The sequence below is a fragment of the Mustela nigripes genome, chromosome 3, assembly GCF_022355385.1.
Source record: "Mustela nigripes isolate SB6536 chromosome 3, MUSNIG.SB6536, whole genome shotgun sequence".
Taxonomy (NCBI): domain Eukaryota; kingdom Metazoa; phylum Chordata; class Mammalia; order Carnivora; family Mustelidae; genus Mustela; species Mustela nigripes.
Window position 1 is genome coordinate 37971022 of NC_081559.1, and position 19677 is coordinate 37990698.

Genomic DNA, 19677 nt, shown 5'->3' on the forward strand with positions numbered 1-19677 from the left:
TAAAATCTTAAAAAAATAAAAGGAATCAGCTCACATGACCATGGATCCTGGCAATTTCAAAATCTGCCATGGAGCTGTCAGGCTGGAGTCCCATCAGAGCTGATGGTGTAGTTCTGGTCTGAAAGTGGTCTGTTGGTGAATTTCTTCAGTCTTTTTGTTCTATCTGGGCCTTCATGGCAAGGTCAATTTTTTTGTTCTATGTGGGCCTTCGCCTGATTGGATGAGGCCCACATTACAGATGGCATACTTACTTGAAATCTACCAATTTAAGTGTTATTCTCTTCCCCAAATCCCCTTCAAGTTGACACCTAAAATTCACTATCACAGTATCATATCAATTTCTATAAAGATGTTAACATTTTTAAATTCAATGTTTTCTTTAGAATATTCAGGTAAAGTCTTTCTCAGTAGTTTTGATTATCTCAGGGTGAACTCTTTCACTGCTACATACAAGTCTTTCTTTTTTTTTTTTTAAACTTTATTTATTTATTGGAGAGACAGAGATCACAAGTAGGCAGAGAGGCAGGCAGAGAGGAGGGTAGGGGAAGCAGGCTCCCTGCTGAGGAGAGCCTGATGCAGGGCTCAATTCTAGGACCTTGGGATCATGACCTGAGCTGAAGACAGAGGCTTAACCCACTGAGACACCCAGGCGCCCCTCACATACAAGTCTTTCTTAAGTGAAGTGTCTTCTTCTACTGCATCCTTGATTACTCTATCAGTAAACAAATTCCATTTATTCTGGTCCTTCCACAAGAACACTATTGGAAACACATTGGCTCTCCCGTGATTGTCTTTCCTGTCTAAAATCTTCCACTCACTACAGGCCTCTTGGAAACTCAATTCGTAATGTGTCTTTGTTTCTCAGGATGTTCACAGAGAACCAGAACCTAGAAGACCAAATCCCAGAGGAGCAGGCTTTCTATGAATTTATTTTTACGTTCTTCAAAGAGAATAAGGTGGAGATAGCAAGTGCAATAAATAAGCCATTTCCTCTCCTTATGGGCCTCCGAGACCGTGGCTTTATCTCTGAGCAAAAGTACGAAGTAAGTGAGACTTTTCTTATGATACCCAGCCCCACCAATGTTCTGCCAGACTGCGGGGTGCAATGAACAGGCCCAAGGGTCTTCTGTGGGTGGGGACCGCCACCATCCTGTAAGTTAAGAGGTGACAGGAGAAACAGCAACACAGAAAACATTCCTTCTTCTGTAGGAAATGTAGGGGGAAAGGCATGGTGGTGGAGATGGAGCTGGATTGGGACTGGAGATGTTACAAAGCTACAGTGCATCGTAGGTACATTTATACAATTGAGTAACAGGAACCAAAAGCAAATAAATGAACTGGGCGATGTTTCATTACAAAGCCCTCTTATATGACACATCTGAACCCGAGATGATTGAAACTCACAGGCAAGCTGGGTCACGTTAGGATAAATCCAGAGGCAAATGCTTACATTCTCAGTCAAAATCATTTCTTGCTCTTCAGAAATTTCTGGAGCCCTAGGACACAGGTGAAGGTTAATAATGGGTCTTCCTGGGGACACTGAGGACAAGCCTTCTCTTTGTCTTTATGAATTTTCTTTGCCCTTTGGCCACGTTCATTGCAGGGGAGAGTGGTCACCTGAATTCCTGGAGCCCTTCAGGGCAGGTCAGTCCTGGTGGGAGGGCAGTGGTTACTGTCCCATCAACAGAATGGCCTCTCATTATCAGTCATTAGCACTCTTAAAGCATCCTAGCCAGGCTCTTGAAGCCTCCACAATCATTCGACTTTGAAGCCACCTTTATTCTTCAAAATTCCTCCCTCAATTGTGCATCAGTGTCAGAGACGTTCAAATAAGGGTCTATTTTTGTGATGGTTATTTAAGAAGTCATCCAAACATGTGCGACATTCTAACGTTTCACAAGAGAACAGGTGGTCTGGGCTACAATCTGCATCTTCTATAACCTGCAAATCCATATCTACATAATTCTCTGTTCAATATTTTTAAGAATTATGAAGAAGCTTGTAGTAATCGGGTCCCAGTGCAAAATGTGGTCTATCGTGTGCTCTGTGAACTGGAGAAGACATTTGACAAGACAGTTCTGGATGCACTGTTCAGCAACACAAACCTAAAGGCCTATCCTGACTTACTTGAGATCTGCAGAAGCTTCCAAAATGGTAATTACAGCTTTCAACAACTTTGGGGGATTCAAGTCCATTCATTTACTAATTCATTCATTCAATCTTCATTAATATTTGACAATCGTTTTATTGAGAGACTGCTCCATAGCAGGCACGGACAGTGGTGAAGAAAATGCACATGATCCATGTCCTCATGGAACTTACAGACAGTGGGGGTGACAGACCTTTAGCCAAGTAACTCCACCAATGACTGCTCAGCCAGGACCTGAATTTGGTGCTGAGAAATGTAGGATTTGAACCTCTACTTTTTTTCAGGGGGGAAGGCATGCATGATGTACTTTTGTAGGAAAGGGGAGGAAGCTTCTCTGTTACCTGTAGTCATGTTCAAATATTCAAAGGTTTTCTTTGTCTTAGAAAATGTGTCATTTGGTGCAGTTGTTGCCAACTTACTTCTCCAGACAAATAGCGGAGAAGTCACTAGAGAGGACTGGGGAGCGGCAGCTGGGAAAGGACCAGTGGGCTGGCAGAAGACTGTGGCTGAAAATACAGCCTGGGAGAGAGTGTTTGGAAGCTAATTCTGGGAAGGGAAGTTGCTGGGGATTTTTGAGGGTCTGATTCCCAGTGCCGAGAAATTTGAAGTTTACTATCTGGGAAATAAGGAGGTAATGAAGGATTTTTAAGCAGAGAAAAAGTGAAAGAAGTCAATGTATAGATTGGGATGTGCTGGCTTGCGAAAACCATACCTTGATTAAAAGAAAATCTATAATATTTCCACGTTATGGTATATCCAAGTCAAAAAGGAATAAAGGAAATCAAATACCAATCATAAATTTTAAGTCAGTTTAATATGTAGAACTACGATGGCCCAAGCTCATGGGTATAAAGGAATAGCAGTTATTGTTACTGCCCACATTTCAGAGGCTCTGATCCTCTCTGTGGTCTGTGGGGATCCCCTTCCTTGGGCACCAGCACCCACACCACATATGTTAGTTTCTGGGGCTCCCCATGCTGAGGCTTACCGCGCCCCTGTACACCCACCAGGAGGTTGCTGCTGGCGCCTCCTAGACCCTACTGTTCAAGGGAGCCATGGGTCAAGGTCCAAAGCCAAGAAGCTGGTAGGATGGTTGTTCAACCTGCAGAGAGACACATACATGCACGTGGGGCACCCCCTGTGTTCCCAAGACCTCTGTCTCACACAGCATTTATCCCCATGTCCTCCTCTGGTGTTTGCCTGGACAAGAAGTCAATGTGTCCTGGGGATTGCAGAAGCATCTCTTGTGCGAATTGAGCCTTTCTACCTTCCCCCCAACCTTACTGCCCTCACCTTTCCTTGGAGGCTGCTTCCAGGAGTTGTGCTCCTGTCGTCTTTCTTGGCTGGTGTCTTTCTCTATTTCTTGGATTTCTTTTCTCGTGTTTTGTGAGTCTTGCTTTTCCGTCTATCATTGGTTGAGTTGCCTTTGGATGCAGCTGTGAAGCAGGGTGCCCTAGGCTGCTTTCCTGAACTTTTTGTTGTCATTTCCTGGGACCCTGGTACAGCTGTGATATTCACTTTCAGTTGTGTCTTTCAAACTGTTTGTGCCTAATAGAGTGTCTTTTTGTTGCTGTTCCCTGTATCTCTCCCCACCCACCCCACCCCAGGAAAATGCTAGTTCCTCTTCACTGTGAGTTTACTTTGTCACAAGATCATCCTCCTTCCCTGATCTAAGATCCCCTTCCTCCCTCCGTTCTTTTCTCCCTCCCCCTCCCCTTCCCTCCCTTCCTTCCTTCTTTCTTTCCTCTTTTTCTTTCTCTTGTTTCTTTGCTTCTTTGTTTCTTTCCTTTAAAACCTCCATCCTTAAAAGATATTGGGGCTCTCTTTTTTTATATAGGTCTATTTCTCTTCCAACATTACTTTTCTCCTGGTGAAATCCCTCTGCTTCTTCTATATTCCTAGTTGCATGTAGAATTCACAAAATACATTTCATACATATATATATGTATGAAATATATATATATATATATAAAATCTATTTTAAGTTAGCTTTCCTTGTTCATTGAACTATTTACAACTTTTCCACTGTCCATCTTCTCTTAAACCTTGTGAGATGTACAATAACATCAGTCTCTCATCCCATGAGACCTGCTGAAGCCCAGGGTTCCCCGAGAGCTGGAAGGCTCCTGCTGAATTGCTGGAGTCAGAGGTGAGCCAGGTGTGTAGTTGAGAGAGGAAGCTCCTGGTCACTGCCAGAAGTCTCTAACTGCCTTTTCTTCCTCTTCCCAGTGATTTATGACAACTTCTATCATGAAGCCATTAATGAAGAAGAGACAAAGGAAATGTTCCACTTACAAGTACCCCACCAGTTAGGTATGTGTGACTTCACAGAGACTTGTTCTCTCATCTGCTGAGAGGAAAGGCAGCAGAGATCAGGGGGCCAAGCTCCTGGGTGGAGAGTGCCCCCTGGGGAGGAGTGTAAAAGGAGATGGTGGGGGAAGGGAAAGCCAAGCCAGTGATGGCTTGTATGGGATCCTAACTAACCAACCAGGTGTGGAATTCAAAAATGTTGCCAGGCAGATAGGATCACTCAGAAGGTATAACAGGAATGCACAAGAGCAGATCTTACTGTGACCAGGAGACGCAATTTAGTGGGAATTGGGAATTTAGTGGATCTGGGAAGGGGTAAGATTTGGCACCAGGAGGCAGATCCAAAGAGAAAGCCAAGAAACTGCTGTAAATGCTTCCCATAATAAGAGAAAAGAGAGGGAGAGAGAGTAAAAATTGTGTGCAGAAGACAATATGGAAGGAGTGATGCTGGAAGAGGGACGCTGGGGTGGTTCAGTCCATTAAGCATCCGACTTTTGAGCTCAGCTCAGGTCTTGATCTCAGGGATGTGAGCTTCCAACTTAAAGAGCGAGCGAGAGAGAGAGAGAGAGGGATAAAGAAAGTGTATGGGGGTAAAGAGAATAAAGGGCAATAATCACTTAACAGTGACAACAGTAGCAACACCAACCTTTCTCAAATTATAATGCTTATGGCATTAATACAGAAAATTATGATTTCTTGCTAAATTACTCTGACACAGCTATCCCTTCACAAGTACTCCTCATTACAACTCTATAATAAGGTTTTGTTAGTCCCACTTTCCAGGGGAAGAAACAGAGACATGAGGATATTTAGTGATTTGTGCAAGGTCGCATGACCAATCTAGGCTCGAATCCTCTTCTATACACCAGTAAAGGGCAAACATGTTGAGTCCTCACTGCCTGGCTTCGCATTGGGCTCTACCTCTTGCTTACTTCAGCGACTTAGTTACGTTCTGTGTTCTAGCGTGTAAATTGAAGCTACCAATATAGAAATCTATATATCTAAAATAAAGTTGTTGTGAGTGCTGTTCAAGAGTCCAATGTACACTGAGCAAAAGAAGCCAATCACAAGAGTATATGCTGTGTGACCCTATTTATGTGAGCATCAGGACAGATGAGCACATTTCCAGAAAGAAAGGACTTAATTGAAGGTGAAAAAAATCAGAAGAGTGGTCGCTTACAGTAGTTGTAAACAGACTTGAAATCAGCACATGGGAACTCTCTGGTCTGGTGGAAATGTTCCAGGTGTTGAAAATGGCCAGTAAGTGCCACAGCTGCATTGGGGACACAGTTGTTTTACATTTCAGTTAGGTGCATCACAATGGGAAAGAGGTGAGCAAGGCTTTGGTGAGCCCCAGGTGAGGTCCTTGGAGCTTGAACATCAGAGTTCAGCTTCAGCACACAGAGGTCTCTTTTCTGGTCACTGTCTGAGTCCTGCCATATTCTTGTCCCCTTTTCAGAGTCCTGTGAACACTCACTTCCCCAAATGAATAATGTCAGAGCACTGGAAGAGACATCCAGCTTACTGCCTAATGAGGGGCGAGGTAACTATCATTCAACTTACAATTCTGCATTAAATCTTTGTTTTCTTATCTTTGTGGGAGGAAAGCCTGCATTTTGTCTCTGATCCCAGGCTTCTGCTAATCCCTCTTTCTACCTGAACTTACCTACCCACAGATGTAACAGACACCATGAGAAAAACGAATCTGAACTCCTCAGTAGAGAGAGTACTCTTTGATGGAGAATATAGAAGGAAGACAAGGAAAAGGTAGCTAGGGTAACAGGACAAATCACACAAATGGATCCAATTTTCTAAAAGGAACATACATTCTTACCCTCAAGGGTGGGGAAGGGGAATGATTTTCAGTTAAATTCAGAGACCATTGAAAGGAATTTGGAGGTAGCATCCATGTGCGGTCCATGTGGGAGACTGGTCCTCTGGAGCTGGCCAGTGGGAGGCCCCTGGTACTGTAGTCTAAGCCTTGAGTGCTGGAAATGACGAGAGAGTTAATCAGGAGAATTTCAGCACATGGAGGGATAGAAGCTCAAGGTAAAGTGGGAGAAACAGTGATAGGCAGGGAGGAAGTGGGAGATGTAGCAGATAGTTTATTTAACTGAAAAATGGCTCAAGGATTAGAGATAAAAATTGAGAGAAAAACCTACAGTAAGAGCAATATGGAGTGGAAAATAAATACTAGAACATGGGGAAAGCTGGGGAAGTGCAAAGACACCTATGGAGAGAAATAGAATAGATGGAAACTAGGGGGCTGATTAATAGGGGACAAGAAGGAGAGGAACAGGTTGGGATGTTGCAGGTTTGGGGCCAGGGCAGGGGATAGAAGCACCTTTGGGCACAAGGGCTGACATTAGCTCTGAGTTTCCAGATCAAACTGTCCCTAATTATCAAAGTGGCACTTACGAAATGTCAGATTGTGATAGGCCTCTCCCCGAATATTTCATTGATTCCCCAAACCAAATCTCCATCCCAGGTCATCTTCAGAGCTCATTTATCCATGGACCTGAAGGCTAGGAGTCAGATAGATAACAACACTGGAATTCTTTCAAGAGCCTTAACCTCGGCACACACCGAACTGAGAGCATTGTTCATTCTTCCTTGCTCAAGCTGGATCTAACTCATTATTTTGTCAGTGATAGACTGCTGTTCACCTGTGTTTTTTTCAAGTTGGAAACCTAGCAGTTGCCCATGACTCTCTGGCCCTCAGTTACATACCTGTCACTCTTCCAACATGGTCAGTTCTCCTTCAGAATATCTCCCACCTGTCCATCTGTCCAGTGCCAGAGCCGAGTCTCTAATCCATGTATCTGTCAACTATCGTGGTTCTCAGAGGCAGGCTTCTGCCTCCCTCCTCCCTCCAAACTTATTGCCATTAAGTGCATTATTTGCCCTTCAACTGAATGGGACATTTGAAAATAAAAGTTAGGTTGTATTATTTTCCTACTTAGGAATAATAAGAAGTACTTCCTACTTCCTAATACATCAAGAATTAAATAAAAGTTTCTCTCAGTGGGGTCCAGCGTTGCCCCACAATGAGCCATCTGCCTATCTCTCCAGCTACACTATTACTTCAAAATAGAAGAAACTGAGTGGCTCAGTGGGTTAAGCCTCTAGCCTCTGCCTTCGGCTCAGGTCCTGATCTCAGGGTGCTGGGATGGAGCCCCGCATCCAGCTCTCTGCTCAGCAGGGAGCCGGTAACCCCCCGCTGCCTGCCTCTCCACCTACTTGTGATCTCTGTGTCAAATAAATAAATAAAATCTTTTTAATAAATAGAAGAAAATTGGGGCGCCTGGATGGTTCAGTGGGTTAAAGCCTCTGCCTTCAGCTCAGGTCATGATCTCAGGGTCCTGGGATGGAGCCCTGCATCGGGCTCTCTACTCAGCGGGGATCCTGCTTCCTCCTCCTCTCTGCCTACCTCTCTGCCTGCTTGTGATTTCTGTCTGTCAAAGAAATAAATAAAATTTTTTAAAAATTAAAAAAAAAATTAAAAAGTAAAAAAAGAGAAGAAAATAGAAAAATAGAAGAAACTTTCTTCCCCAATGATTTTAATTGTTAGATATCTCCTTCACATCTGAGTTTTTCCATGTGCCTTGTTTAGAACTGTTTTTCTGTTCCACTGCCCTTGGCGTAACTTCCTCCATTCTAGTTAAGTCTTACTTAACACAAGCCATCTTGGGGAGGCCTGTCTTTAGAGAAAGCTAGGCAGGAACTGAGAGACAAATGGTAGGAGAGGAGGAGCAGTATCAGGGGAAAACAAGGGGGAAAGTTGCAGGAGCAGAGAACAAGAGAGAAACACACCAAGAGAAAGAGAAGCTCCAAGAGACAACAGCAGAAACTGAGGGCAGGGAGTGATTAGATTTACAGAATCGGAAAAGGGAAGAATAGAAAAAGGATGGTGTGTAAGTAAGAAGAGGAATATTTTCCCATGATGGGTGAATTATTCTCAGCCTCTAGTGAAAGCTACTGAAGCGAACATAACCTCGGGTCAGGTTGTCTTGTGGAACGGGGCATTTCAGTTTCTCAGGGTTTCTTGGTTTTTCTTATTTTCTTGCTGTGATTTTCCCTTGGTCATAAATTGAGATGTCGGTGAGATTTCCTTTTGAGATTCCTTTCTGCCGAGGATAGCGAGGACTGTTGGGGGACTAGTGATGAAGAAGAGCCTTGGAAGCCTTATGCTCCCCACCAAGGCGTGGGCCCAGCAAAGAAGTGGGGAAGCTTGCCAGTGTTCAGCTGCAGGGTGTCAGGAGGCTGAGGTTCAAGCTGGTGTTTCCTGATGCATTTTACCCTCAGCACACTCCACAGTGAAAAAATCCAGGATGTTCTGGAATCCCATGAATCACATAAATGTTCCCAAATACACACTCGGGGAAAGATTTGCTGAAGAAGGGGGATGTCTTTCATTCTTATTCATACTAAAAACTTGGATTTATACCCACAGACCCTTTAGCTTCTCCAGAGAATAAAAACTAAGCATTATCCTATTTATTGATAATGTTATTATTTTGTGCCTACTACTGGAAAAAGCCCAGAAGAAACATAGTCCTTCAGATCAACGGCTCTCCACCCTAAATTAAAATTTTTGTCAAATAGTTTTTATTATGTTACTGTGATTTTCAAAGAATTTTGGCAAATAAGATATAATTTCATCTTCACAAACTTATGCATTTAGGGAGACAAACTATTGCTTCTTCCTATTTTATAGATAAAGAAATAGGAGCACTGCAGTGTATAAGGGTCTTTTACCAGGTCAAAGTAGTTACCCAAGTTGGAAGGACTATGGTAATCATCATGTGAGGCTGACATTCAGGGTGGCCAGGATCACCAAGGCAGAGTTCACACAGGGGAACCCAGAAAGTGTTCAGGTACTTAGGCCAGTGGCTCAGGGCCCAGTGTAAGAAGGCCCTCATCCTAACAAATATATTTCAGTAGTGAGAACAAGGAAAGGCAGAAAGAGCTGGCAGGATTGGGACTTACCATGTGGGAGGCAAGAGATCTAGAAAGAAAAACTGAGCCACGAGTAGGAAAACTAACAGAGAGCAAGGAAGAGCCCCGAATAAGAAAAAGCCCAAGAGGGAAGCCCAGGGATTCATGGAGATGTCCAGTCTTTCGTGGTACAGAAGAAACAGTGTGTGGTGACAGAACAATGAGAAGGAAAGGAGGTATATGAAGGATAACAGAAGAAGAAGAGCTAGAGGGAGGCTCTGGTAGGTCTTAGGTGAGGTCCTCCTTCCCAAGGAGAATCTCACCCGAGTGCTGAACACCAGAGTTCAGCATGAGGTTCCTGAGCTCTGTTCCCTTATTGTCACGTCTGGTTGGTCATTTTTGCATTTCCCTTCAGTTTACTGTAAGCATAAAGCTCTCCAAAGGACAGATGGAGGTGATTTTAAAGAGATGTCTGAACTGCTACCAGGCAATGGGAGAGGTTCCATTCCTCAGGCAGAAATTTAGGGGTCATCAGTGACTCATCCCCCTCCCTCAACTCACATAGCCCATCAGTCATCGAGATTAGTAGCTATAACTCAAACTTGTCTCTTGCCCATCCATTCCCCTTCATACCCGAAACAAACACTCTAGCCAGGTGTCTCTTCTCTCTGGAACCAGAGCAACAGCCTCTAGTCTCATATCTTCCTTCCAGTCATGTTGCCCTCATACACAATCTCTCCAGGTTAACTAGAGGACTCTGAAAATGCAGGTTGGTCTATTCTACTTTCCTACATTAAGTCGATAACTTCCTATTGTCAGAAGGATTAAATCCACTTTCCTCCCCATCGGTCCAGCCTCATGTCTGTCCTGCAATTACCTCAAAAATTTGTATAAAACTTGTTTAGTAATTTTAATTATCTGATTACTCTTTCTCACCTGAGCTTTGGCACAGGCTTGGCCCTGTGCTTGGACAGTTTACCTGCCCATTCACTCACTAATCTGGTGAAATCATGTAGATATTAGATACCATCTCAGAGATGCCTTTTCTAATCCCCAAGATAAGCGTCAGGAAGAAGAAATAAAACCACAGCACCAGGGAAGCATGATGGGGAAAAAAGGGAGGTGGGAACAGACATGGGGAAAGAAACAAATCAAGATAAAGAGGAGTGCCAAGAGATCCCAAGAGTGAAACAGAGGTGGAAACAGAAGAGGCAGACACATGTGGGAAGGGTAAAAATGAGAAAGAGAACAAAGTGTGGAAGACAGGTGTGCAAAGTTTCTGACAGTCTCCATCAGATTACTGGGTTGTGGGAGACTTCCTTTTATCTTTGAAAAACTTTAAGACACAGGTATATAAACTGTTGTAACCCCTGTTTTGTGAATGGGAAAACAAAGCACAGAAAGGCATGCAGATTGTTTTTGCAAGGGCAAAGCAGAAAAGGCAGAGTGGGCAGCAGTGGATATGTCACTGAGGGAACAGTTGTGGGAAGCCACCTGGCAGTTAAGGTGGGGTCCTGTGGTCAGAACACGAAGAGGAAGCCCCAGGAGTCCCACACATTCCCAAAGACGTTGGGTCCAACATAAGACCTTCATTAAGAGGAAAACTAAGGTGTTAATTTTAGCTATTCTGACTGGTGTGAGGTGGTATCTCATTGTGGTTTTGATTTGTATTTCCCTGATGCTGCATGAGGTTGAGCATTTGCTCATGAGTCTGTTGGCCATTTGTGTGTCTTCTTTGGAGAAATGTCTAACTGTGTGATGGGTATTAAGGAGGGCACTTGAAGTAATGAACACTGGGTATGTATGGTAATGAACACTGGTAATGTATGCAACTGATGAATCACTACATTCTACCACTGAAACTAATAATACAGTATATGCTAATTAAATTGAATTTATTTTTTTGTTTTCTTATTTTTTAAGATTTTATTTATTTATTTGACAGACAGAGATCACAAGCAGGCAGAGAGGCAGGCAGAGAGAGAGGAGGAGGCAGGCTCCCTGCTGAGCAGAGAACCCGATGTGGGGCTCGATCCCAGGACTCTGAGGAGAAGTGGGGACATAATTAGGTATACACAAGGGGAGGAAGATGGTGGATGGTCCTTAGGCAACAGGAGTGAGTCACCCTGAGGCCAGGTGAGCCCAGAGATTGACCAGATGGTTTGTGAAAGGAACAGCCCCACCTAGCAGATTCCCGAGTGTTCCATGCTTTCGCTGGGAGTTTTCTCATGATGATCTCCCCTGGTTTGTACTGAGATGACTAGGGGTTTCATTCCTTTCTGCAGAGCATGGCAATGCCTACTGGGAGACCCGTGAGGAAGAAGAGCCTCAGGAAGCTTTGAGTTCCCCACCAACATGTGGGCAAGATAAGGAAGGGATTGCCAGCCCTGGGCTGCAGGGTATCAGGCAGCTAAATTCAGAGCTGAACAGCATGGCCCTTATTGTTAGAACAGATGTATTCCCTCTTCATGTTGTGGTAGATAAATACTGGCAAAGACAGTGCCTTTTTTCCTTCACACTCTTTATGTCTATTTATAGGAAGGACTCAGTATTGTGATTTTAACCCCTGGCTACTTATTATTTTCTATAAAGAATCAAAAGTTAATTAAGTATATACCTAGTGCTTAATATTATTATTATATTGTCATAAACTTGTAGGCTTCAGATGAAATGTGGTTCTGAGATCTTCTTGTCAGAAGGAAAGATCAAGGGGTGCCTGGGTGGGTTAAGCCTCTGCCTTCAGCTCAGGTCATGATCTCAGGGTCCTGAGATCAAGTCCCACATCGGGCTCTCTGCTCGGCAGGGAGCCTGCTTCCTCCTCTCTCTCTCTCTCTGCTTGTCTCTCTGCCTACTTGTGATCCCTCTCTGTCAAATAAATAAAATCTTAAAAAAATTAAAAAAAAAAAGAAGGAAAGATCAAGGGCCCTTGAACCCAAATTATAGCTTTTGTCATCATGTTATTGGATTATTTTGTGCTTTTTATTTTTTTTTCAATCTCCAAAATACTTTGGCAAGTGAGGCTTTAGGACTTGGGCTAGGGAAACTGCTATTATTTCTCCTTAGAGAAAGGCATGGAAGCACAGATGAAGATTACTTGTTTTTCCCTAAGATCAAGTAGGAGGAAGAGCAGGGACCCATGCCCTGAGCATCTCATTGCAGGTAGTGGCTATGTGAAGCTAACAGAGGTCAATGTGGGTCATGTAAGAAGAGTCCCAGGGGAAACAGAACAGGGCCTAAAGCAGAAAAACTTCCACTTTACAAGTAAAGAATGCCAGTTGGAAGGGGAAGAAATCAAGAGAGACAGTGACAGAAGCGGTGGACCCTGTTTTAGGGATTAGAGAGACCTGGAAGAAGAGAGATAGGAGGAATAAGCAGGAAAGAAATGATTAAGATCACCACTGAGGAAACAAAAAGATAGAAAAGTAAAGAAATAGAAGAAGTCGGGGGAGTGGAGCCCACAAAATCAAAGATGCACAAATATTTTCCTAGTGCAGAAGTGGAAATCTCTGGAGGAAGATCTATGGGAAGGAAATGGAGAAGCAGAGAGTAGGGGAGTCAGAGGAAGAAGGGCTCAGTTGGATCTCAAGTGGGGTCCTTGGAACAGATGTCCCTTTTCCCAAAGGGCAGCTCACCTGTGTTCTGAACATCCTGGCTGAGCTCATTTCCTTATTTCCCTTCATGGTCCTGTGATCCTGAAGCTCCCCAGATGATCAGTGAAGGAGAACCAGTGGAAGTGCCCAGGCAAGTGCTATGTGACGGGGAAGGTAAGTACAATTTCAATTTCCATTTTACCAACCAAATCTTTGTTTTTCTCTCTACAAGGAGGAAAATATCCCTTCTCTTCCCTCCTCCACTGATTCCCTTCCTCTTCACTTCTTCATACAGAAGAAATGTGTAAAGCCAAGTGAAAAGGGTCAAAAAGAGAGGGAATTAGGTGTATGGTAAGGGAGGGAGATGGGTGAACCATTCTCAGCCACTGGTGATAGTGACATGAGCCATGTTAACTTCCAGGCCAGGTGAACTCAAAGGCAGGAGGGTCTGAGGTCAGAGACATTCCCACCTGGAAGCTACTTGAGCCACCTTGATTGTCAGGGTGTTTTTTTCTGCTATTGTTTCCATTGGTCGTATGCTGGATCCTCTAAGGGATTATATTCTGTTCAGCAGAAGGTAACAGTGCCTGTTTAGAAATGTGTGATGAAGAAGAACCTCAGGAAGACTTGAACTCATTACCAGAAAGTGAATCAGGTAAGGGAGGGCAAATGGCAGGATTTCCCTCTTTTTTTTTTTTTTTAATTGATGAATAGTATTCCATTGTGTGTATATGTATCTACCTATCACATTTTCCTTATCCATTCTTCTGTTGATGGACATGTAGGTTGTCTATGTCTTGGCTATTGTAAACAATGCTGAAATGAACATGGGGACACAGATAGCTCCTTGACACACTTATTTTGTTTCCATCACATATATACCCAGAAGTGGAATCGCTGGATGATATGGAGGTTTTAATTTTTAGGTTTTTTTTTTTTTTGAGGAACCCCCATACTGTTCTTCATAGTGTCTATACCACATTACAATCCTACAAACAGTGCACCAAGACTTCCTTTTTCCCACATCCTTACCAGCATTGGTTATCTATCATGTTAATTATCTCTTTTACTTAACATCAACTCTGCCATATGCACAACCTAAAAATAGAGGTAACATCTCATGATATTTGCAGTCCCTGGGGTCAGGGAAGGAAATATTGAGTGGACATTGAGACTTCTGCCTACTACAATGAGACTTAAGTACATTTCTAGAAAAATACCAGTCCAGTTGAGCCACTGACTTTCCCAAGTAAATAATGTAACATATTCTTATCAAATGGGACATCAAACAAAGCTGAGCATAAATGTATTAAAGAAAAGAATCTGGCTTTAGAAAAGAGTTATAGTAATTGGGTTAGGTACTACAGAGAAGTGAGTTGTACCTACTTTGTCAACTTCAAATCATGCATAGTGTAGACATACTAATGTTCAAATCAATTATAAATTGATTATGCGTAGGAGAATTTTCTAGGAATTCTAAAGTTATTCTTCCTTTATATTTAATCTGGTAGTTTCATTTTATTTTAATTAATTACTTAATTATTAATGATAGAAAATTTTATTTTTTTATTGTGTTATGTTAGTCACCATACAGTACAGCATTAGTTTTTGATGTAGTGTTCATTGTTTGTGTATAACACCCAGTGCGCCATGCAATTTGTGCCCTCCTTAATACTCATCACCAGGGTCACCCATCCCCCCTACCCTTCTCCCTTCTAAAACTCTCCATTTGTTTCCCATAGTCCATAGTCACTCATGGTTCCTCTCCCATTCTGATTTCTCCCCCTTCATTTTTCCCTTCTCCTAATGTCTTCCATGCTATCCCTTATGTTTCAGAAGTAAGTGAAACCAAGATTTTATTTAGTTATTGGAGAGAGAGAGAGAGAGAGAGCACAGGAGCAGGGGGCAGGAAAGGGAGAAGCAGACTCACCGCTGAGCCAGGAACATGACATGGGGCTTGATCCCAGGACTCTGAGATCATGACTTGAGCCAAAGGCAGTTGCTTAACCATCTGAGACATCCAGGTACCCCTTAATCTGGTAGTTTCATTTGCAAAATAGATCCTTCCTATTAAATTTATGGAGATTTTTTAAAAGAAAAGAAACTGTTAGACGATGGTCTTAAATTAGCAGTTACTGGTTGGGACATGGGAACTTTTGGTCATCTTTCTCTTATAGAAGTACTACTAAAAGCATTGTTTACTTTTGACATGTCCAGACTTCTCCTTTGAAACTCAAAGTTATCTTTGGTGAAATTTTGCCATTTATTAAGAAAAGTGCAAGACTGATTCTGAGAGTACAAAGAAGAAGTGGAGTTCTTTCAGGGGGAGACTGTAGCTTCAACCAGGACACAGCCATGGCAAGTAGCAATGAGGTCACCACATGCAGTCCTTGATGAGAATTGTGTTCTGCAAGTGAATGGAGTATTGGGTTCATCCATTGAGCAGAGACTGCAAAGGGAACGTATGATTGATAACATGATAGCAGTTGACCTCAGATTATTTGCTAAACAAAATGATTTTGTTTCTCAAATTGATGAGAGGTTTTGGAGAGGGACTCAAGGCCAAGGGTGACCAAATATTTTTGCACACACTAGCTGCTGTCTAATGGACCCACATCCATCAATAAGTTTTGCATAGGGGACTTCTCAGGTCTGTGTCTCCATCTATTTGCTTTGGATCACTTCCTTCCAGCTTTCAAGAAGCACAAGAAAATCAAGAGCAAACAAACACACATAAGAAAACCTTTTGGAAAATAGACAAAAGTTAGAGTAAATGAAACAGTAGAAGAATAAAAAATATTAACAGAATATTTGCTAAATGCTACACCTCCAAACCAAAGTGTCTAACTACTTTGTGTCTAATTGCATATACATATTTAAGTAATAAGATTAATTCAGGGGATGCCTGGGTGGCTCAGTCAGTTAAGCCACTGCCTTTGGCTCAGGTTGTGATCCCAGGATCCTGGGATCAAGTACCACATTGGGCTCCTTGCTCAGCGGAGAGCCTGCTTCCCTCTCTGCCTCTGCCTGTCACTCTGCCTGCTTGTGCTCTCTCTCTCTCTGACAAATAAATAAATAAAATCTTAAAAAAAAATTAATTCAGAAATAAGAAATCAATGAAACAAGGCAGAGCTCAAGTCATTATTGAGATGGATTTATCAGTCACCCAATCTGAGTCGGGCACAAGAAACAGTGGATTGGGCCTATTGGCTCAAAGATCCCACATGGTGTTGCTAAACAAGAGTCTTCAAGATGGCTTGGTGGGAAATCCATTTTTGGAGGAATAGACCATCATGCCATAAGCAAGATGCATGGTGGAAGGAGGTCTGGTACTTAGAGAATATAGTTTCTTTTTAAAAGGAAATTGCTTTTAGATAGAGTTTTAGGAAGCTTGTAGTTCAGGAACTGCAGACTTTCAGACCTGGGGAGTGTTTATAACTAGGTTATCGTTTAGTCATAAAAACAGGCTTTCTGGAATGCGGCTCTTGCTGATGGGCTGATTTTCAGAAGTGTGAGGTTGTCACTGACTGGCTGGCTTTAAATGTGGTTAGTGATGTAAGTAGTGATGGACCAACTAGGATGAGTTTAGAACTGTTCTCATAATTACTTTTTACTATTTTCAAAGAATAGCTGTTTTTTTCCTGAAAGGATAAGATCTTTTTCCTTTATTCTTGAGGCTACAGGTAGAAAAGTAGGAATAAAAGAAAGCAGAATGAGGTATAAAAGATGGGAAAAGCATGCCTTTGGCAGCTCTAGGTTGTGATTATTGGAGCAGGTGTAGTCTTCTTTTAGCTCAGGATATCATGGTGCAACATGAAAGCACCAGAAGCTCTTCCCTGGTCACTTTCAGGATCCATGGACTGTAATTTTCTTGCTTCTCTTTAGTATCTGGAAAACTAGAAACTCTCCAAATGAATAGAGAGGAAGAATCAGAAGAGCTTAGCTCCAGACTACTACTCTGTGATGGAGAAGGTAATTATGACTTATAGAATAAGAAAAACAGAAACATCTTAATCTCACAAAACAAACTGAGGGTTGCTGGGAGGAGGGGGGTTGGGAGAAGGGGGGTGGGGTTATGGACATTGGGGAGGGTATGTGCTTTGGTGAGTGCTGTGAAGTGTGTAAACCTGGTGATTCACAGACCTGTACCCCTGGGGATAAAAATATATGTTTATAAAAAATAAAAAATAAAAAAAAAGAAAGAAAAACAGAAACAGAGCTGATAAAGAGAAAAAGACAAGGGAGGAAAAAGGGAGACTTAAAGGAAAGGCCAGAGATGGGGATGGTCAGTGGAAGATTTCAGAGGAAGAAGCAGAGAAGGGGCGATCAAGAAGGCTACAGAAAAGGGGGTACCTGAGGTAAATTAAAGTCTTCATACATCACATTTTGGCCCAGAAGCTGAGCTACCAGCAGATGGAAATGAAAAGTGTTCCTGTGTTATGTGCTTTTCAAAAGATGTGCCAGAAGGTCCTGAAAGTAGCCAAACATGTGACATGAGGGGTAAGGCCACCGGAGAGTTATGGTATGGGAGTGGCTCTAGGGGCTGGGTAGTGGCAGGTGGTCCAGTCCATTCCAGTATCCTGTTCCCTGTTTTGTTTGACCTGACCCTTTTGGGAATAGTAGAGAGGCAAGAGATCATAAGAAAGTTTTGTTTAACAGGATGGCCCTGCCAATTACACATGAGTGTTGTAGTAGAAATACACACTTAAAGATGGCAGTATCATGTTTACTACATTAGTCTACTAATAATGAACACTTGCATTTATAAAGTGATTTCCATCCCTGTCACACCCAATCTTCTGTGGAGCCCAAGAAAGCCAAGCATACTTCTGCTAGTACATAGCAGTGTCTTTTTGTCACAACCTTAGAAAAATCTCAAAAGATAATTAGTGATGCCACTAGTGATGCCACTAGTGATGTCAAGAGGAAAGACTATCCTTAACTCAGCATATATTTTTGATGGATGCCCTCTAGCATGTTGCTGGTTTATCTAGTGATTTCCTGTAAATATTTTCACATAAGATTTTGTTTAATCTTAATACCTGGACAAATGTTCCTGAGTAAAGTGAAGTACAAAGGTATTTCACAGTGTTTTTCCAAGGACTGTTGAGAAACAAAAGAAGACCTGGGGCCCATCTTGGACTGCTACTTCTGAACTCAGTAGGTTTTTAGTCCCTTCAGAAGGGAGAGAGAAATAACCCAAACATCTTATAAATTCAAGTCTTCTGCAGTATGAGTAATCCTAAAATGTGTAATTTTGTTTTTGAGTTCTGTTTCCTCACCCTCACCTGTCAATTCTCTAGATACTGTGGATCTTGAAAACACCTCTTCTTCGGGAAGACTCAAGAGGAAGAGAAGTAAGAGTACATAAGATTTTACTTGCTTTTGATGTTAAAAATGAGATTTTTAATGCTAGAATTGCATTATTACTATTTACAATATTAAGTGATGATAATATGCTATCTGCCCAAAGATGTCCATATCTTAATTTCTGGAATTTGTATTACCTATTATCTTATGTGGCAAAAGAGATTTTACAGATATAATCAAGTTAGGGACCTTGGAAGAGGAGATTGTTCTGGATTATCTGAGTAGACCCAATATAATGGAATAGGTCTTCCTAGCTGTGGAGAGAGGGGGAGTGGCCATGGAAGATAGTCACACAGAGATATCATATTGTTGGCTGGAGGAGGAGGAAGATGGAAGGAAAGAACCAGGAATATGGATGACCTCTGGAATCTGGGTCAAAGATATGTATTCTACTGCACAACCTCCAGAAAGGAATGAAAGCTTACTGGAATCTTTATTTTAGCCCAGAGAGACCCTTGTCAGACTTCTAATCAACATAACTGTGAGATAATAGATTTATGTTGTAAGTCACTAAATTTGTAGTCATGTTATGGCAGCAGTAGAAGAATAATACAGACTTTGGTTATTGGAGGTGGAGTGCAATTGTAATGCATTCCTAAAAATGTAGAAATGTTTTTTGGAATTGGACAGTGGGCAAAGGGAAGAATCTTAAGTGGAATGATAGAAAATGTCTAGATTGCCTTAAGCAGTTTGTTAGAAATATGGGGCTGCAGACTCTGCTAGAGAAAGCTTGGAAGTGCAGAACATGGTAGAGAAAACCTATTTTGTCTTAGAGGATATCCAAATCATCATGAGGACTTGGTAGAAGTTCAAAGTGTCACTGGTGACACTTTGAAGGAGATAAGGAACATGTTTTTAGAAACTAGAGAAAGGGGAAGCCTTAGTATGCAGTGGCCAAAAGCTTAGCAAAATTCTGTCCTGCTGATAGTGTGGAAGGCCAAATTTTATGGATATATAGCTAAGGAGGTTTCTAAGCAAAGTGATAAAGGTGCCACTGGTTTCCACTTTGCTGCTTATAGCAAAATGCAAGGGGAAAGAGGTAAATTGAAGGAAGAACTGCTTAGCAAAAGGAGTCAGGATTTTTAAAAAATTTTTTATTACTTTTCAGCGAAACAGTATTCATTGTTTTTGCACCACACCCAGTGCTCCATGCAATCCGTGTCCTCTCTAATAACCCACCACCTGGTTCCCCCAACCTCCCACCCCCCCGCCCCTTCAAAACCCTCAGATTGTTTTTTTTTTTTAAAGATTTTATTTATTTATTTGACAGAGAGAGATCACAAGTAGGCAGAGAGGCAGGCAGAGAGAGAGAGAGGAGGA

The 19677-nt window shown here is 42.3% G+C and overlaps 1 protein-coding gene across 15 annotated transcripts in view; it reads left to right on the forward strand.

The window, feature by feature from the left end:
- Positions 1-19677, forward strand: part of LOC132013626 (nuclear body protein SP140-like protein) — a 68757-nt gene that overhangs the window by 20021 nt on the left and 29059 nt on the right. For 11 of the 15 annotated variants that reach the window (XM_059393679.1, XM_059393681.1, XM_059393680.1 and 8 more), the window contains 9 exons: positions 866-1043; positions 1986-2154; positions 4379-4462; positions 5919-6002; positions 13096-13161; positions 13559-13642; positions 16873-16959; positions 17383-17487; positions 18291-18344. In XM_059393679.1, coding sequence (XP_059249662.1) covers positions 866-1043; positions 1986-2154; positions 4379-4462; positions 5919-6002; positions 13096-13161; positions 13559-13642; positions 16873-16959; positions 17383-17487; positions 18291-18344 — 911 coding nt within the window. The remainder of the gene's footprint in view (positions 1-865; positions 1044-1985; positions 2155-4378; positions 4463-5918; positions 6003-13095; positions 13162-13558; positions 13643-16872; positions 16960-17382; positions 17488-18290; positions 18345-19677) is intronic. The other 4 variants (XM_059393685.1, XM_059393684.1, XM_059393691.1 and 1 more) reach the window with 4 other exon arrangements.